The 17,485-nt window shown below is 40.6% G+C and overlaps 1 protein-coding gene across 1 annotated transcript; it reads left to right on the top strand.

Annotated features, from left to right (window-relative positions):
- The first annotated feature begins 49 nt into the window (after positions 1–49).
- On the top strand, positions 50–12,472 carry LOC113022318 (twinfilin-2). The gene is made up of 16 exons (XM_080301761.1): positions 50–443; positions 1,080–1,177; positions 1,691–1,757; positions 1,854–1,953; positions 2,081–2,197; positions 2,290–2,445; positions 2,582–2,651; positions 4,597–4,739; positions 9,333–9,506; positions 10,087–10,182; positions 10,270–10,374; positions 10,513–10,527; positions 10,712–10,837; positions 10,927–11,077; positions 11,341–11,462; positions 11,855–12,472. The coding sequence occupies exons 1-16, from the start codon at positions 283–285 to the stop codon at positions 12,020–12,022; spliced, it is 1,869 nt and encodes a 622-aa protein (XP_080157887.1). The 5' UTR covers positions 50–282; the 3' UTR covers positions 12,023–12,472.
- Positions 12,473–17,485: the final 5,013 nt, after the last annotated feature.

Raw genomic sequence — 17,485 nt, 5'->3', positions numbered from 1 at the left:
ATCGCGTGGTTTCCTAGGCCCGAGTTTGTCAGGTGACGAATATATATGCGCGTCACTGACGTGGCGAAAGCGGCGCTTTTCCCTCCTCCTCCTCTCCGCCGAGGACAGAGAAGTATCCCAGGCGGGATTTGTCGCTGTGTTTGAAAGATCCTTCTTTTAGGAAAAAAGACCCCTTTCACATCTCCGCAGCTCATATATTTGTAAAGATTACACAAGTGACACTAGTGATTCGATTTAAATCAAAACGAGGGCGCGCTTACCCTCAGACACAGACAGGCCATCATGAAGCTAACGGACAATGTGCTGCGGAGCTTCAGGGTTGCTAAAGTGTTTCGCGAAAACACAGACAAAATTAATTGCTTCGACTTCAGCTCGAATGGTGAAACGATTATTTCCAGCAGCGACGATGACTCGCTAGTCTTGTATGACTGCCAGGAGGGAAAGTAAGAGCGAGTTCTCCGTATTTTATTTTATTTTTTACTTTGCTGTTTTTTGACGTTAGCTATTTGCTATGCTAACTAGCGAGGCCTGTGCTGCACTGCGTTAATGCTCAGCGTAAAATTGTCCGAGTGCAAGCAACATCAAATTAACAATAAATCTGTTAGATTTAGTGTCTGCAGTTATGCACTATATTAGCAAATAAATATATAGTCACATTGCTCGAACCAAACCCTTAACGTTGAAAGGACTGTTCTCAGTATGTGTGTGTTTTTGATGGGTTTGTGTTGATGATCTCTGGTAGGATTTGCAGGGTCCGCTTATGTAAATATAATCACCGATAAATGTAAAAGCTCATGACTGAATGACAGAGAAATCCTTCATTGCTAGGAACCGTGTGCCCTTTTGCTGCGTTGTCTTTCTTTTTGTTGGTGGTGTTTTTTGGGAGGGTTTCGTGCAGCAGCTGCTTCATCCCATATTTCCCCTACGGGAGACAGTAAAGTTATTTTGTCTTAAACTGATGCAGTACATAAACACTTAAGATAAAGAGCACAATGCTCAGTTTTAATGAAATGTTTTTGGTGTGTTTCTTCACTGACAAAGGGGTTATTTTAAAAGTCCATATGGTTGTTTGTTTGCAGACCCAAGAGGACTCTCTACAGTAAAAAGTATGGCGTGGATCTGATCAGGTACACACATGCTGCAAACACTGTGGTCTACAGTTCCAACAAAATCGATGGTATGTTGATGCACAAGTGTTTTTTTTTTTTTGTTGTTTTTTTTTTGTAGTTTTTGCTTGGTAGTGTAGTAGGCTTGAGGTTTTTTTTTTATGTAATAAGATGTCTCACATGGTCAAAATAATAACAACAGCAGTGTAGGAGTAAACAAGGAGGCATGTTTGTTGTGCATTTAACATTGAAGTTATCACATTTAAGGTAAGATGATATGTGTTTCGATGGTTGGCGTGGACGGGCTGCTGCATGCCAGTTGATGACTGCTGGACTGACTGCTCACTTTGGTCTGAGGTAGTTGTTTGTACAGTTTGAGGGTCTGTGATTCTGCCCAATACAGGAGCTAACTGTACAAGTGACTGCCTTGCCCAAGGTTGAGTCTCCTCATCAGATCGACCTGTAATAAACTTCACGCGTGGAAGACAACATGTTTTGGGTTTTGCTCTTGCTGTCTTGTTTAATGTATAACTTGGCTGTGGGCTTCTCCTCCTTTTTTGATTATGTTTGTCTTTTTCTCCAAGACACTATTCGGTACTTGTCCCTTCATGACAACAAATACATCCGCTACTTTCCGGGGCATAACAAAAGGTGAGAACTGGATTTTATTTTGGTTTGAATTGCAGTGTTACATTCAAGGTTACCCTGTTGTAATTTTTTTTTCTTTTTTGTTTGTTTTGTGACCAGAGTGACATCTCTCTCCATGTCTCCTGTGGATGACACATTTATTTCTGGCTCATTAGATAAAACAATCAGACTGTGGGATCTGCGATCACCCAACTGTCAGGTGAGTATATTTGGTTGTAGTTAGGTGAGCTCCAAATGTTGTTATACCTGTATGCAACCTATTGTTTAATATTGGAGAAGAGCTGTATAACTGACACCGGCTTTATCATGTCACCTTGAAATTTCAGGGTCTGATGCACCTGCAGGGAAAGCCAGTTTGCTCATTTGACCCAGAGGGTCTGATTTTTGCTGCTGGAATAAATTCAGAAATGGTTAAACTTTATGATTTGCGGTCGTTTGATAAGGTAAGAGGCATTAATTCATTAGAGACTTTTTTTTTTTTTGTTTCGTTTTTTATTGGGGGGAAAAGTACTGAGTGGTCACCTATCGTCCACAGGGTCCATTTGCAACCTTTAAGCTTCAGTATGATCGAACATGTGAGTGGACAGGACTGAAGTTTAGCAATGATGGAAAGCTCATTCTTCTCTCTACTAATGGTGGAGCTCTGCGCATCTTAGATGCTTTTAAGGGTGCTGTGCTTCACTCCTTTGGGGTAAGAGACAAGTTATTACAACACAAAAAATTACTGGATAAAATAAAGCTCAAGTGTTTAAATATGAAAAATAAAAACCAATCCAGTAAAATGGATTCAACATGTATAACTGAATATACTGTTCATGTACACTCAGGGTTACAACAACAGTAAAGGTGTAACACTGGAGGCTTCATTCACTCCTGATTCTCAGTTTGTTATGATAGGTAAGTTAAGATGACCGCTTCTGTCTTGCCTTAATGTTTAGAATAAAATCTTTTATTCCATATATTTGTTAGTTTGATTTATATGTAAGTAGCATGTAAATAAGCAAATTAACAGATGTACAGAAACGTACCCCTGAAGTCTGTTAACGATACATGGCGCACATTCTGCATTTTGAAGACCAGATTTACTAACAGGTTGCACCAGTGCAAACTTGATTTTTTCTTTTCTTATTGTCAGTACTTTTAGTATTAACGTTTTTTTAACCTTATTGCATATGTATTTGTAGAATTAGTAGAATACTGAATTGCGTAAACCAATCGAATAACGTTTTCGACATGCAGTTTACCACTCATTGCCTTGAATACTTAACACCATAATAAAAGCTTGTTTGTTTTTGTTTTTATGCAGCTGGAATTATTATTACAAATAGATGGGGCAACTTATTTTTAATAGAGAGGCACCTGTGTACAAAAAACATATATAACACATTTTATTTAATAGTGCCTTTATTACTGTAGTAATCCACTCTTTTATAACTGGGGAAAAAATCCTTGATGTCATAATGACACTATCGCAATATCAGCACACACCCAAAGCTGACTCTGCATTCTATTTACCTCGAAAGTCAGATGTCATAGCTGGGAGTGATTTCACTCTCGAGATTCTAGGAAAAGTGAGGAAAAGCAGGTTTTGTGCCCTGGCAAGGTAGAGCCATTCATGCATGACAAGCAGCACTGCACAGTGCGTGGTGTATTTCCACTTAAAAATACCACCACAGCACTTTCATGGATGGTGTCCAGTCGGTGGTTTGCAGATAGCTTATTTAGCGAGTCACAAATACACAACAGTGACAGTTAAGATCACAAGTTTTACATTTTTACTTCTTGCATTCACTGTTGCTGAGTCAGGTTGGTGATTGATCTGCTTGCTCTGACATTATTGAGTTTAATCATAAAAAAATTTAAAAAGTAATTATTGTCAACTTTAGAGGACACAGGTATCGTGGGGATCACAGGAAAGACAAGAGTTTATTGTTTCAAACAGGACCTTAGAATTTTTCTTATATGAAGAAATAAGATTAGGAAAATATTCCAGCCAAAGTTTTCTTAGGTGGAGCCTGTGAACCTCGAGGTTAGTGGATTTCCACAGCCGTTCTACCTTACGACAGTTTCTTTTGGATTTACGAATTGATTCATTTATCCATGAAGTGAGTTTTGTTAGTGGTATGAAGGCAGGTTTTATTGGTGCTGCTATTTTAAGAATAACTGAGCAATGATTATTAAAACATGTAGCAACATCAGGGCAATCCCTCAGCAAAGATGGATTAAACAAATGAGAGAACTTCTGAGCAACATCCTGAGTAATAACTGGCTTTACGATTCTACATTTAACTGGTGTTGGGTCCAAAGGAAAACTAAGGTTTAAAAAATGCACAGCAATAAACAATCAAATGAATATCATTAACACATAAATTACTGATATTAAGGCCAAGAGAGAAAACAACATCCAAGGTGTGACCTTTTGTATGTGGGGGACCAGAGACATGTTGAATGAAATTAAGCATTAGTAATGGATAGAGTTAGAACACACTTGGACTTAAAACATTAATATATAATATACAGCATCATGAGTTTGTGTGTGTCTGATATCAATTGCTAATGAGGATCATCATGAAAGATTAATTGATCAGGAAAGAAATAATTACCTGTGATATTTACAATCAACAGACTTCAAGGTGGTGGTTGTGGGGCACACGTATAAACACTAACACCATAACCAAAAGTGTAGGTTCTATACTGATCTCACTCAGGACTAGCAGAACAGAAATGAGATTTGATTTTGCACTAAAATCCACCTTAAATGAAATTAAGACAATTGTTAAAACAGTGTGAGATCATAGGAGACAGGCTGAACATTTATCACATTTCTGCACACCTGTTTCAGGCTCCGAGGACGGAAAGATCCACGTGTGGAACGCCGAGAGTGGAATGAAGGTGGCTTTGTTAGACGGGAAGCACACGGGCCCGATTACCTGCCTGCAGTTCAATCCGAAGTTCATGACGTTTGCAAGCGCATGCTCTAACATGGTCAGTGGAAGCAGCAATGTGGGCTTAGTTGAAAAGACAACAGCCCAGAGAATGTAGCTCTGCTTGGTCTTAATTTTTATGCTGGGGTTGAACTGTGGGATAGTTACCAGTATCCATTTATTTAAAAGAAATAAAAAAATAAATAAAAGCCTGTTTATTCTTTTGTACTGCTGGCATGCAAACGGCTTCATATTGATGAAATGTAACCAGAATTGTTCATATTTAATCTTTCAGGCATTCTGGCTCCCCACCATTGATGAATGATGACGGGAAGCAGAGTAACCAGCAGGGGTCATCGCAGTCAGCTCCGTATGGACCTGTGTGAAGAATGAGATGAAATTTGTAAATAATGACTTTACAGAAATGATCAGTTGTGCATTCTTTTTTTTATAAATGTTTTTCTATTTAACATTAAAGAGTTTCTAAGAAGTTTGTTTTTGGTTTTTGTGTCTGTGATTTTGAAATGAGTTGGATTTTTAGAATGGGAGGGTTCCTCAATCACTGCCTACTTTATTAGGTAGTACCAGGTTGGAGCCCCTTATTGCCTTCAGAGCAACCTTAACTCTTTATTGCATCAATTCAACAAGGTGCTGAAAACAGTATCAGTAGAGATTTGGGTTCATATTACAAAGACGGCGTCACACAGTTGGAGCACATTTGTCTGCACCACATCCTAAAGGTGTGGAGGCCAGTTTAAACCAGTTTGAGATGATCTGAGCTTTGTGACACGGTGTGTTATAATCATGGAGGCAGCTATCATAAGATGTGGTCACAAAGGGGTTGGCATTGTGTAGCAGCAATACTTAATCGGGCTGTGGTGGAGGGGCACTACCAGGAGCCTTAAGCACCAGGAAACATTTCGTAGTCTTTACACAGATGGCTGTAGGCCATCTGCTTCAAGGTTTGAAGGTGATGTGTTCAGACATGCTCTTCTGCATACCTTGGTTGTATTGAGTTACTGTTGGCCGTCCTGCCAGCTGAAATCATTCTGGTCCTTCACCTCAAGTATCTATGAGGCCTATTGTCGTTTTTGTTTGTTTTGTATTAGAGATGGCTGTGTGGGAAAACCAGCCTGTCTGCCACCAACAACAACAAAACTACAATCAGTCTCTTAAAATCACGTTTCTTATGCATTCTGATGCTCACTGTAATCTGCATCAGGTCGTCCTCACCAAGTCTATGTGCCTAAATGCATTGACTGGCTCATTAGAAAGTTTTGTAAATGATCATTTGAGCAGGTGTACCAGTCATGGCTGGATGAGTGTATTAAGATATATATTTACAAAAGTATGACTTTAAACTCAATTAACGAGGGTTTTCTTTGGCGTGTTTGTCCAGAAGGACAGTTCAAATAGACACAAGGAAAATTAGTTGAATTTGATCGTTTTCAATCACAATATATTTTATGAGGTGTTTTATGATGTTTGCGCACCGTACTGACAGAATTTGAGCTAGTGCGGGGCTGGGTTTTTATTTTTGTTTCAACTTTGAATTGAGATTGACTTTCAGGTGTAATGTGATGTAGCACAAACAGCTGGAGATATTTTTAGCCTCGACTTGTCAGATTTAAAATATGTTTCTCAGACTAGGAGAGTGCTGTTGGCGTGACCAGGTATTTAGAGCTACAAAAACATCTTTCACAATCTGAGACATTAATGGGCAGTTTTTCACACCGTAACTCAAATTGTTTATAATATTTTGTTGTTTTTGTGTTAAATTCTACTAATAGGTATAGCATTGGTGTGGTTCAGTCCCACATGTGTTAATGGTAAAACAACAGCATCCTACACAGTCCTGCGTTGTGACCGATAATTTGCCCGCAGCAGTAAATATTTACCTTTTTCTTTGTAAAGATAACTTCTTCAGTCATTCAGAAGTTGGTAATCAGGTCTGGAGGTCATGCTCTCTTGCTCCACTGCTTGGTCTTGGTGTGTGGTGGGCTGTTCACAGGCCGTAGCTACTCAGTGGGAGCTAAATTTAGGAGAGGTGATCAGGTTCTCTCTCTCTCTGTGCACATGATACTGTCCTAGTTACTTGAGCAATGTCCCTTCTCATACTGTCGCACACTTTCAACAAACCCAGACGCACAGTGATCCTCTTCTTCAGGAGCTCTGTCCTCGTACTCATCGATCAAGCGAAGGACGCGTACACGCCGGACTTTGGTTGGACTTGAATAATTTCGGCCTGGCCCTGTGGAGCTTTCACTTCTGTCTCCTGCTTCTGTGTCTTCATCCTACAGCCAGCCCCTGGCGGGAGAAAAACACAGCTGACCCGCCATGTTTCTTGCACTTGTGGTGACACCAGAGTTGAGGCAGTTCTTGGCCAGGGCAAGAGGTGGAACAGTGCGCCTCATCAAGGTGCGCATCCAAGACGGTGAGTGACCAAGGACAGTGTAGAATGGAGATGCCGAAAATAAAAACCTCAAGAGGACCGACATTTTATCATTTTAAACCAAGCATCGTGTTTGTTTTTGTGTCTCTTTGAACACACCAAAACTCTTCTTCTGTCTCCTTTGAAACTGAGCTACAGACGCAACTAAGATTTCTTCTTCTTTCATAAACAAATTGTTAGTTCTATTTAATGTTTAAAAATGTAAATCGCAGTATTCTGAAGCCTGAGGTGATGCTTTTAGCTGCTCTGGTTTGTCTGAAAACCAGCTAAACTGAGATGAAGCACAGGATGATTTTAGTTGGAGAAAGTCATGGAAAGAAAAATGTAAGCAGTTGATCATTTGTCTTATTGCTAGAGGGCTAGATCATTGACGTCCGTTTGTGACCACTAATCATAAGTTATCTCCCTGATCATCTATGAACAGCTACACTTTGTTTCCTGTAAAGGTCTCCCTTTTTTTTTCTTAGAGGCCAGGAGGGTCGACGAGCCTGAAAACATTTGAGCAGGACTTTTAGAATTACCCTGAAATCGGCAGTAAATGTGTTCCTAACAACCTTCTGGGTTTTTCATAGCTGATGATGGTTTCTCAGATCTTCAAGTCATCTGTGGATGAAAGCAAAAAACAAAGTTGGGAATTGCAACACTCCGTGTCTGACGTCTAGGAAAAGCAGACTGTTGGCAGCTGTTGTGTGACAGCAGTCACTCAGCGTGTCAGCTGAGCAGCTTGTGGAAACAGTCAGTTTGGCAATAGGTGTCCGGGTGGCTGATTATGGAGGCAGACAGAAATGTTCATGATGTGTTTACGCCTTGTTTTTGGTATCTGATCAATGCCACGCTGTAATTTGATTCAAGGTGAATGCATTCTGGGCCTTTTTTTCAGGGGGGGGGGGGGCTATCTTTGTGGACTGTGCCTATCACGTTGAATATTTGGAAGGACACAGATGGACAGACTCAGCAGAAGGGCGTCAGGCCTGTTTTACTTCCCGACTAAAGCGTTTGGATGACTCCGTGTGCTATTTTGGAGTGACGTGACACGGTTGCACACTGCTGCAGTAACCATGTCACCGGTCTCCTCTCGTGTTTGTTCCAATGTCAAAAAGAGAAACACGATCATTCAAGCTGATTTCATCACTGCTGCCTCAGGAGGGCACACGGTCGTGTCCTCTGTAGTAGTGGTGGAGTCTAACCAGTGACTAGAAAAGACGAGGCCCTCCACCTACGAGTGGATAGTTTAAATGCAGTTTTATACTAATATGGATCTGGGGAGATGGGAGAGACTGGCTGATGGAAAATATGTGCGTGCAGAGCTGGAATGCTTTACAGCTCAGAATAGCAGCATGCCCCCAGAGACAGTCAGGAAATCCCCCTGCACCCCTGAGAAACATCAGACTTTGGGTTAATGTGTGCGTTTCAGAGTGTTTGTCACTGCTACGGACAGATTTAACCCGCTATCGTTGTGTCAGTCAGAAATGAAGCCAGAGATATTTTTAGCACGCCGTTGCTCTTCTCGTTCTTTCTCCATAGCAGTTGGGGCTCTCAGAATCACAATAGTCATGTGGCTTTATATAGGATGAAGTTATTTAGTCCGCATTATTCCCACATCCAAGTTTTGTATCGGAAATTGCTGCTTTTCTGTAATATGACCATTCTAACCATCTTAGGAAGGAAATAATGAGCGTGTTTCTCACGGTTTTCTCTTTCTGATGATAGTGGATGGCTTCAGAGAGCACATTTCTGAAATTTTACAGACCAAACCATTAATCTTTTCAGTTTAAGTTCTGTCTTTCTTCACATGCTTTAGTTGTTTATAAAAAAAAAAAAAAGCGCTCTAGCTCTTTGAAAATGAGAGAGACGTGATTGGAAATGTAAGAAGCTATTCATCTCTAAGAAATTTTATAGCAATTGTTACACAGACCTGAAAATGAGTTGTGTTTCAGAAATGTTGGAAAGTAGCGAAAGAGTACACATTTGGTCAGATGTAACGTTTCTCATGTACTATAAATAGAGAGGCACCTTCTGCTGTAGCATGCTGCTGAATAATTAGCCAGCAACAAGTGAGGTCAACTTCACCCTCTTGCTTTATAATCACAAACAAGAATCCTTCGTGTAAATTTACTGTGAGTGTGGACTACAGCGTCTGAATGTGCTGTGTGAAGGCCGTGCTGAGGTATGTGATGAGTAGTGGTCGGATTTTCAGAGCAGCTGGTGCTGGGGGCCTACAGAGAGCCAGAGAAGAGCTGGGACCAGGATTATGATCGCTTTCTGCTTCCTCTCCTCGATGACCAGGAGCCCTGCTACATCCTGTACCGCCTAGACTCCCAGAATGCACTGGGCTACGAGTGGGTCTTTATTTCGTGGTCTCCAGACCAGTCTCCAGTAAGAAATACCAGTTTTCTTTATTCTGTGCCAAAAAAATAAGCCACGTGAACACAGAGTTGCTGAGCTTTTATGAGAGGATGTATTGCTCCGGGTAGAGGGTAGTGACAGACTGAAGCAGAGGTCACAACATCCTTTTAACTTAAATTTTGATATTGATCCGATACCATGCATCAATTCTATCATGCTAGTATCAATACCAGCACTGGTATCAATACTGTTGATATTTGGATCTATTCCGCCACCTCTAAAAATGAACCCCAATGACCTGAATAATTCCATATAGACATTTGAAGCATACTATTAGGCCTTTATTAAACATGAAACACAGCTAAGTTTAATAAAGTGAAACACAATTTTAAAAAACTTTCTTTACAAAAAAAGATGCCTAATTTGTGAAAGGCTATCTCAGGGCTAGGAGATCCTAGCAATAAATGAATAGATCCTCATCTCCATTAAACTAACTCTGCACTGTCTGTGATCATTCTTGCTTATTTATGTGGGCCCACCACTTTAACATAAACTCCACACTTTCAGATTTTAAAGCTGGCACATTCATTTCCCTCTCTGACGGCTGCAGGTGAAACAAAAGATGTTATATGCTGCCACGCGGGCCACAGTGAAGAAGGAGTTTGGCGGTGGCCACATCAAATACGAGCTATTTGGCACAACCGAAGTGAGGACCAGCTAAATTTATACCTCTCCGATGACATGTTTTGGCAGCTTCCTGTAAAAGACTTGCTTGTTGTGCTTTCAACACTAGGAGGACATCTGCTTGCTGGGCTACCAGCACCACGTGTCATCCTGCTCAGGTCCTGCCCCGCTCACATTAGCTGAGCAGGAGCTCCAGAGGATCAAAATTACAGAGGTAAAAGGTCAACAAGCTTTCAGGCGTACTGTCGTTATTGCAACACAGCTTTGCATGTGAGCTGCTTCTTCTGAAACATGAGCTACAGACTGGTTGTTTCATACATTGAACTTATAACTGTTGTGGTTGTCTTTTCAGGGCCGGGTTAAACAGGTATGTGGATGAACTCTGCTGTAATACTGAATGAATGTGATCCAGTGGTCATACCAACTTATCCTTTTTGCAAAAGTCCTGCAGCCACAGAAAGTGTTGCTATTGAACATATTGAACACTTTGAGAATTTTGTTTTCCAGAAGCTTGAAAACACAGATGCCCCTCTGCTTGCTGCCCTCTGCAGGTGACGACAGAGATCAGCGTTGAGAGTAAGCACCAGACTCTTCAGGGCCTCGCGTTTCCCTTACAGGATGCAGCCAAAAGAGCCCTACAGCAGCTCGCCCAAAAACGCATCAACTACGTGCAGCTGGTGAGCCAACTTTAGCTCATATTTCAGAGTTCCTTAAAAACTAATATGAGGAGTGGTCTTTTAGCGTGCATTTGTTCGCTGTGTTTCAGAGGCTGGATGTAGAGAAGGAGACAATTGAGCTGGTCCACTCTAACCCGACAGAAACTCGAGATTTGCCCTGCAGAGTTCCCAGAGACACTCCCAGATACCACTTCTTCCTTTACAAACACTCCCATGAAGGGGACTACCTGGAATCTGTCGGTATGATACTGATCCTTGCACTCTGATAATCCTCCTGCATTTTGTTTCTGTGGAAAGACAGCTGTACACTCACTGGCACTGACACCACATTTATTGTGGATATTTATTGAAAGCTTTTGATATTACGATTTAAAACAAAGCTACACTGTGTACAAAGACTGTGAGCAGTGCGACCAAATACCGATTCTATTTGTGGAGGCTATACACTTTAATGAATCTTAAATGTGTATTTATTAACTCTCATAATGTTTCCCTGTCTCCAGTGTTCATATATTCCATGCCAGGCTACAGCTGCAGCATTAAGGAGCGGATGCTGTACTCCAGCTGCAAGAGCAGACTATTAGAGGAGGTGGAGAAAGATTACCATTTGGAAATCGCTAAAAAGGTATAACAGATGGATAGATATGGGTCTGGTGGGTTGGTATATTAGATAACATTGTTTCATAATGGGTTGTAGCTACTGCTAAGATCATGTCATCGTGATCATTGTTTTTGAGTCTGGTGGTTTTAGATGCAGCGTGTTTACTTCATTTTAAATCTTACTGGTACACATACATGCAGGATTTAGGATTTATTCAGCTGAATTATCTCATAACTGTTAAAAAATAAAGTATACTGAAGCAGTAATTTTCTTTAAGATGACAAGACTTTACCACCTCTGGGGCCTCTGAAGTCCTGACTACAGTATTGATGGAATTTCTAAGACTTCAAGCTGAAATATCTTTAATGAACTTCTGAATACAGCCCGTTTTTGGGGGGTGGGGCTATTTTTTGCAGTTGGAGATCGACGATGGAGATGAACTGACGGCCGACTTTCTGTACGATGAGGTCCATCCTAAGCAGCACACCCACAAACAGGCTTTTGCTAAGCCCCGAGGCCCTGCAGGAAAAAGGGGACACAAGCGGCTTATTAAGGGGACAGAAGAGGCCGTGCAGGACAGCTAGTTCTGTCTGCAGATCCTGGACTTCCCCTCTCTTCCTCCAGACCCATTAACACCTCATTAGGACACAGTGATGCCTTTCCTCTACCGTCTGTGCGTTGAAACAATTGTGATACACAGAAAATTTGTTTTTAGTGGAAATGTTCTGATGAATTATCTTGACTGTGCCTCTCTGGATCAGTTTACTACAGACAAAGAGCATTCAGAAAGATAGATAGTGATTTTATTTTTATTTTTAAAGCAAATCTGTTCTTGAATAATATGAAATAACTCTGCCGTTTACAATATGATACAAAAGGACTGAATTAGAAATGCATGGGGAAATGTTTCAGACGTCATCTTGCCTCCAGTACAAGTTTTGTATCAACCGTGTTTGTAAGAACAGTCATAATTAAAAAGAGAAAAAAAAAGTGACATGAAAAGAAATTCAAAATAAAATTTTGTTTATACTGTGCTATTGTTTACACTTCAGGGTATTTCCACTCCAGCACTTTTCATTGAAGAGAAGTCAAGCTCTGGCTTTTGAAAGACCTCACTGTGTCGCGTTAACTAGATAAAAATCAGTTCAGCCTGAGCGCTGGCCTGTGGATTCATACCATACAAATCTGCATCCAAGGCCCGCCGTGAACAGTTTCTTCATAATCCTCTTCCGCTGTGTCTTCCACACGATTCCACAAAACACAATGTTACTTTATCCCATTTACTACATTGTTTATATTGTTACATTGTTACTCCTGAGTGGAATGGCTATTCTAATATAGGTCAAGTTTTCTAGTAACAGAATTTACCCTAATGAGTAGATGTAGTGCCTTTGATCATACTTTCACTACTATGAGCATCAGCATGACTTACAAGCAAAGGGTGCTGCTGTTTAACAGGTGCGTGTGTGTAATGCTTATTTAGGGCAATCTTGCAAATAATTAACTACAGCTGAGGAAAATGTCATTAGTTTTTGTAGCAATAAAAAAACTTTGAGACTAAAGATACTTAAAGGAACGCTGACTTGCCGCACTCCAAACTGTTCACGCATTTTAGACAAATTCCCAAAAGCCAGCGTCGTGGTGTCGCAGGAGGAAAAAGTCCAGCAGACGTTAAGGTTCTTCAGCCTGGATTGAAGCAGTGGGCGGACTGACCGACCAACCTCTCACTGCCATCCAACTTACCTACACCAAAGCACTGCTAATGTCTTTTAAACATTGCATCAGCATAGTCATGGACATGATTTAGTTTTAATGAAGCCAGCCTTGTGTTTTCTCCAGTGTAACACATTATCACATTTATTTGGAGAAAGAAAGAAAAATCCACAAAAATAATGCCACAGCTTTGGTCAGTTAAATCTACTAAATCAAACAGTTAAAAAAAAAAGCAAACAATTTCTCTAGTCAGTGCCTGCCAGCAGTTCTTTTCAGGACTGTTTCTCTGAACAAATGTGGATGCTCAAGGTTTTTTTTTTCTCCCAACGCAGCACGGATGAATTTATGTTGCTGATTCCAGGCAAAGCTTTTCTCAGAATCCTTTTGAGCCTTCTTTTCTTCAGTTGAGCGCAGGACAACAGTTATTCATTGTTTCCGAGACATCTCTCAACTACTAAATCATTGCAAGTTCTGGGTATGCGGCGCGTTTTCTAGTGGTGGAAGTATAATCAAGTACATTTACTCAAACAATGGACTGCAGTACAAAGTTTAGGTATTTCAACTTTTAGCCCACCACATCCCAGAGGGGGAATACAGTGCTGTTATTTGATTGCACTTACGTGGCAGTCGTAGTTCTTTTAAAAATAAAGATTTTCACCAAAAAAACATGTAAAGAACTTGTGAAGTTTTATGTTTTTTGTGAAAAGATGTTTTACAATTAGAGCTGACAGGATTATGCGATGAATAAATCAATCAATAACTGTGAAAATTTAAGAAATGAGGGAAGTTATCCGTTTTCTTTTCAGAATGCAAGACTAGACAATCATGTTTAATGGAACTGAATGTGGAAGAAAAAGGAGCTCAACTTTAACAAACTACACTGAAAAATCTGGCTTTTACACACCTGCATGAGTCATGTATGCTCCTGAGATCCTTCATCGTCATATGGAGGCATTAAATGCAGGCTTTTCGCACCTTACACTTCATTCTGCTCAATAAAGCCTTTTAAACTTAGTTAAATGGTGCTGACTTAATTACGAGGACATACTTTCAAAAATAATGATGCTTAGGTTTTTTTCTTTTTTTATAACCCAAATAGCTGGGATATATTGAAAATGCAAACCAAACCAGAGCTGGGGTTTCATGAGGATAGGATACTATAAAGGTCACTGGGATATTTTCCACATCAAGCACATTTCAGTGCTTGTGCATTGTGACAATGTGTGTAGTCAGATAACATTTTTATGGCCTGATATTACTTCATATTAAGGACCTGAGCTTAGCTCAAACAGGAAAATTATATTCCATATGCACATATGCGATTGGCTAGGGTGTTGGTTTTGGAGCTATTGCTGATAAGCATGTTTGTCCTGGAATGTGAAAATTAAGAGGTCATTTACAGCTGGAAATTCTTAAAATGAATACATTTGTGAACAGGTGGCAATGCAAATTTATGGCAATACTGCACAGCACAGAAAACGAGTACACAGAGCTGATTTATTAGGCAGTGTAGCCCTACTATCAGATTTATTGATGCTTACTGGCAGACTATTAATTTTATTGCAGTATAAAAAGGGTAATATATGACAAACGTGCCAAACAAAGGCTGGGGCATTAAGAAACACATGCATGTGTTTTGTCTTTATTTTTTAAAAAACATTGGAAAGAAAATAAGTAATTTCTGTTTAAAATAAACAAATAAAAGAGATTTTTAGTAGGCGTAGGTGCGGTGTTACAGAAGATGTGCAATAATATTCTCGGATAGGCCGAAACAACACGTGAACCCATCTGACTTCGAGAAGCTTGAAGATAAAGAGGACTGTAACTTTGAAATATTTTATTATCAACTTAGTGTAGTGCAACTGAAGAGAAGCATAAAAAGACGTATGAATCCCTTCTGCTTTTTCTTTTAGGACTTAATCCAAAAACAGGCAAACACATAAACTATGCGCACTAGTGTCTCGGCATTAATGAGCGCAAAAGTGCAAGTAAATGGGGAAGTGCAATCCACAAATGCTGCCCTCAAGTCTACACTAAAGCGGATGTTGATGGTTAGAACATGATTTAGCAAGTATTTTGACAGCTGAAGTGTAATTTTAAGTTCTTTAAAGCTAAAACCACATTTTCTGTTTTTAGACTTTCAGATGTTTCTTTACTTGAGATTTCTTTTGTCTTCCACGGTAGTAACAGGAATTTTTGCACACACACAACCCCCTCCCCAACAACGGCATTTTAACACTGAAAAAAACAATTAGTCCACGGATCAAGAAAATAACTGCACTCCACGTACACAGGAAGCTCGCGCGCGCGCGCGCACGCACGCACTCTCTCTCGCACACACACAGCCTTTCTCTTTATCTTCATGCTTCCGGCTTTCTAGAAACTTGTGCCGTGACTGCAGTGGCCTTTTCAAAAGCAACAACTATAAAATTACACTGCAATTAAAAAAGAAAAAAGAATCTCAATTAGAACATCTGCACTTCTTCATCTTGACATTTTCACTAAAACTGTTTGCCTGCTTCATAAAACCACACACACACACACACACACACACACACACACACACACACACACACACACACACACACACACACACACACACAGCTGTTCCCTCTTACATTTTAGCACCGTGTTATGACCTTCTCAAACCTGCTCACACAAACTTATGAAATTATCTGCTGCAATTTTTTTTTAAAAGAGAGAAAAGCAACAGAAGGAATGACTGCTTTTCGAACGTCTGTCTAACAAACCTGCCTGTTTTTATCATGCAGAAGGGGATTGCTATAAATTACAGACCATTTATAAACAGGCGTTCAAACAAAGTGATTTATGAGGAATGTAATTTCTTTAAATCTAGTTTCTTGTGTCTGTGTGCTTTAATGAACTGCATGTGACTGCCTTAACCTGCCTGCTGCTGGTTTCTTTTTACTATAGCAATGATTACATCTGTAGACTTTCTGTTTCCATGATACGTATGTAAAATATGATTGCAGTAGCATAAAAAAAATTATGCTACTGCAATCATATTTGAAAAATGTAGATGTGTTTTTTTGCCTAAGGCCTCAAAAGGTATTTGTTCAACCTCACCCAGCAGGGACAGATAAAGTCCACAGAACTTCTTAGAAAGAAGCTCATTTCAGGATTTCTGAGAAGACGCTATTCAGGATCAGCGCGCTCTCCTGGGTATGGTTATGATTATGACGCAGCATATTTCACATATTACTCTGCTTCCAAACTACCACATATGTCTGAGCGATGGCTCTTAGTATTATTGGAATAAATATTTTAAAAAGCCGGACAGGATATGCCACAGATTTTACAACAATACGCAAAAACCCAGCGTCAGAAATAATCCTTAACAGCCCTTATTTGGCCATATTCTCGTAAATGAAACAAGATATCAACACCTACATGCATTGGAGTGTAAGCTGCAGGCCGATGCAGGGATCTCTTAGATACATTCCCGGGAAAATAAATACCAGGAGAGATCAAATAAGCAGAAATGTAACTGCAAATGAACTATAGTTTAATCTAGGGCTGCATGTGTGCAAACAAGACACAAAAGAGCAATAAAAGTGAAGATTATCAGAAGTCACAAACTGAAGCACAATCAGCTTTTCTCTGTCTCTACGGCAGTCTTAACCCGGTTTATATATTTTTTTTAGTTTATTGTCACAATAACAACTTGTTTTCTCGAGCGTAATTACTCTAAAGCTCCTAGAAAACCTCTCGCCGTGTTTTTCCACCAGGATCGAGGGAAATCTATATTACTGGAAATAGCCAGTGAGCATTCCTATTATCTTTAATGTCGAGGCGGTGAATTCCCAGAATGAAGCCTCTGTCAGGGCCGCCCGGCGGGGCGGAGTCAAGCTCTGCAATTATTCCTGGAAAGCGACTAGGCAGAAGCTGCCGCGCGGTTCCTGGGAGCGGAGCGCAGGTTCAGCGAAGGCGGGGAGCCGCCGGGTGAAACGAGGGGAGAGATGCCAGAGAAAAACAGCACGGTTCGGGGCGGTTGTCCTGGGAATTAACCGAAACACAAAAAACCCCACACACATATATGTGCGAACCCGGTTTGTCCGTCGAAGGAGCGCTAATAGAGGAGCTGTAGCCCTGCCGCGAAGCGAAACAACCGGCGGCGGTTGGAGCGGAGTGGGAGTTGGTGCGGCCGGCGTGACGTCAGAGCCGCCGGTGCTGCGAGTTCTCAGAATAGACTTCTAGGAAACGGTAAATTTTAAAAGCCAAGCCTTTACACTCTGTCCTTCACACATCGGGATCTCATTCTGGCGACAACACACTCCAACGCAGTGCTGCGGAGAGCTGAGCTTTACAGTAGA

This window comes from Astatotilapia calliptera, chromosome 5 (assembly GCF_964374335.1).
Source record: "Astatotilapia calliptera chromosome 5, fAstCal68.1, whole genome shotgun sequence".
NCBI classification, from domain to species: domain Eukaryota; kingdom Metazoa; phylum Chordata; class Actinopteri; order Cichliformes; family Cichlidae; genus Astatotilapia; species Astatotilapia calliptera.
This window is presented reverse-complemented; position numbering and strand designations above follow the sequence as displayed.

Excerpts from the sequence above, each read along its gene's own strand:
- LOC113022318 (XM_080301761.1), top strand. The coding sequence starts at position 283 with ATGAAGCTAACGGACAATGTGCTGCGGAGCTTCAGGGTTGCTAAAGTG. Across the intron at positions 10,838-10,926 it reads GCATCAACTACGTGCAGCTG|AGGCTGGATGTAGAGAAGGA; the intron begins GTGAGCCAACTT and ends GCTGTGTTTCAG. Across the intron at positions 11,078-11,340 it reads GGACTACCTGGAATCTGTCG|TGTTCATATATTCCATGCCA; the intron begins GTATGATACTGA and ends CCCTGTCTCCAG.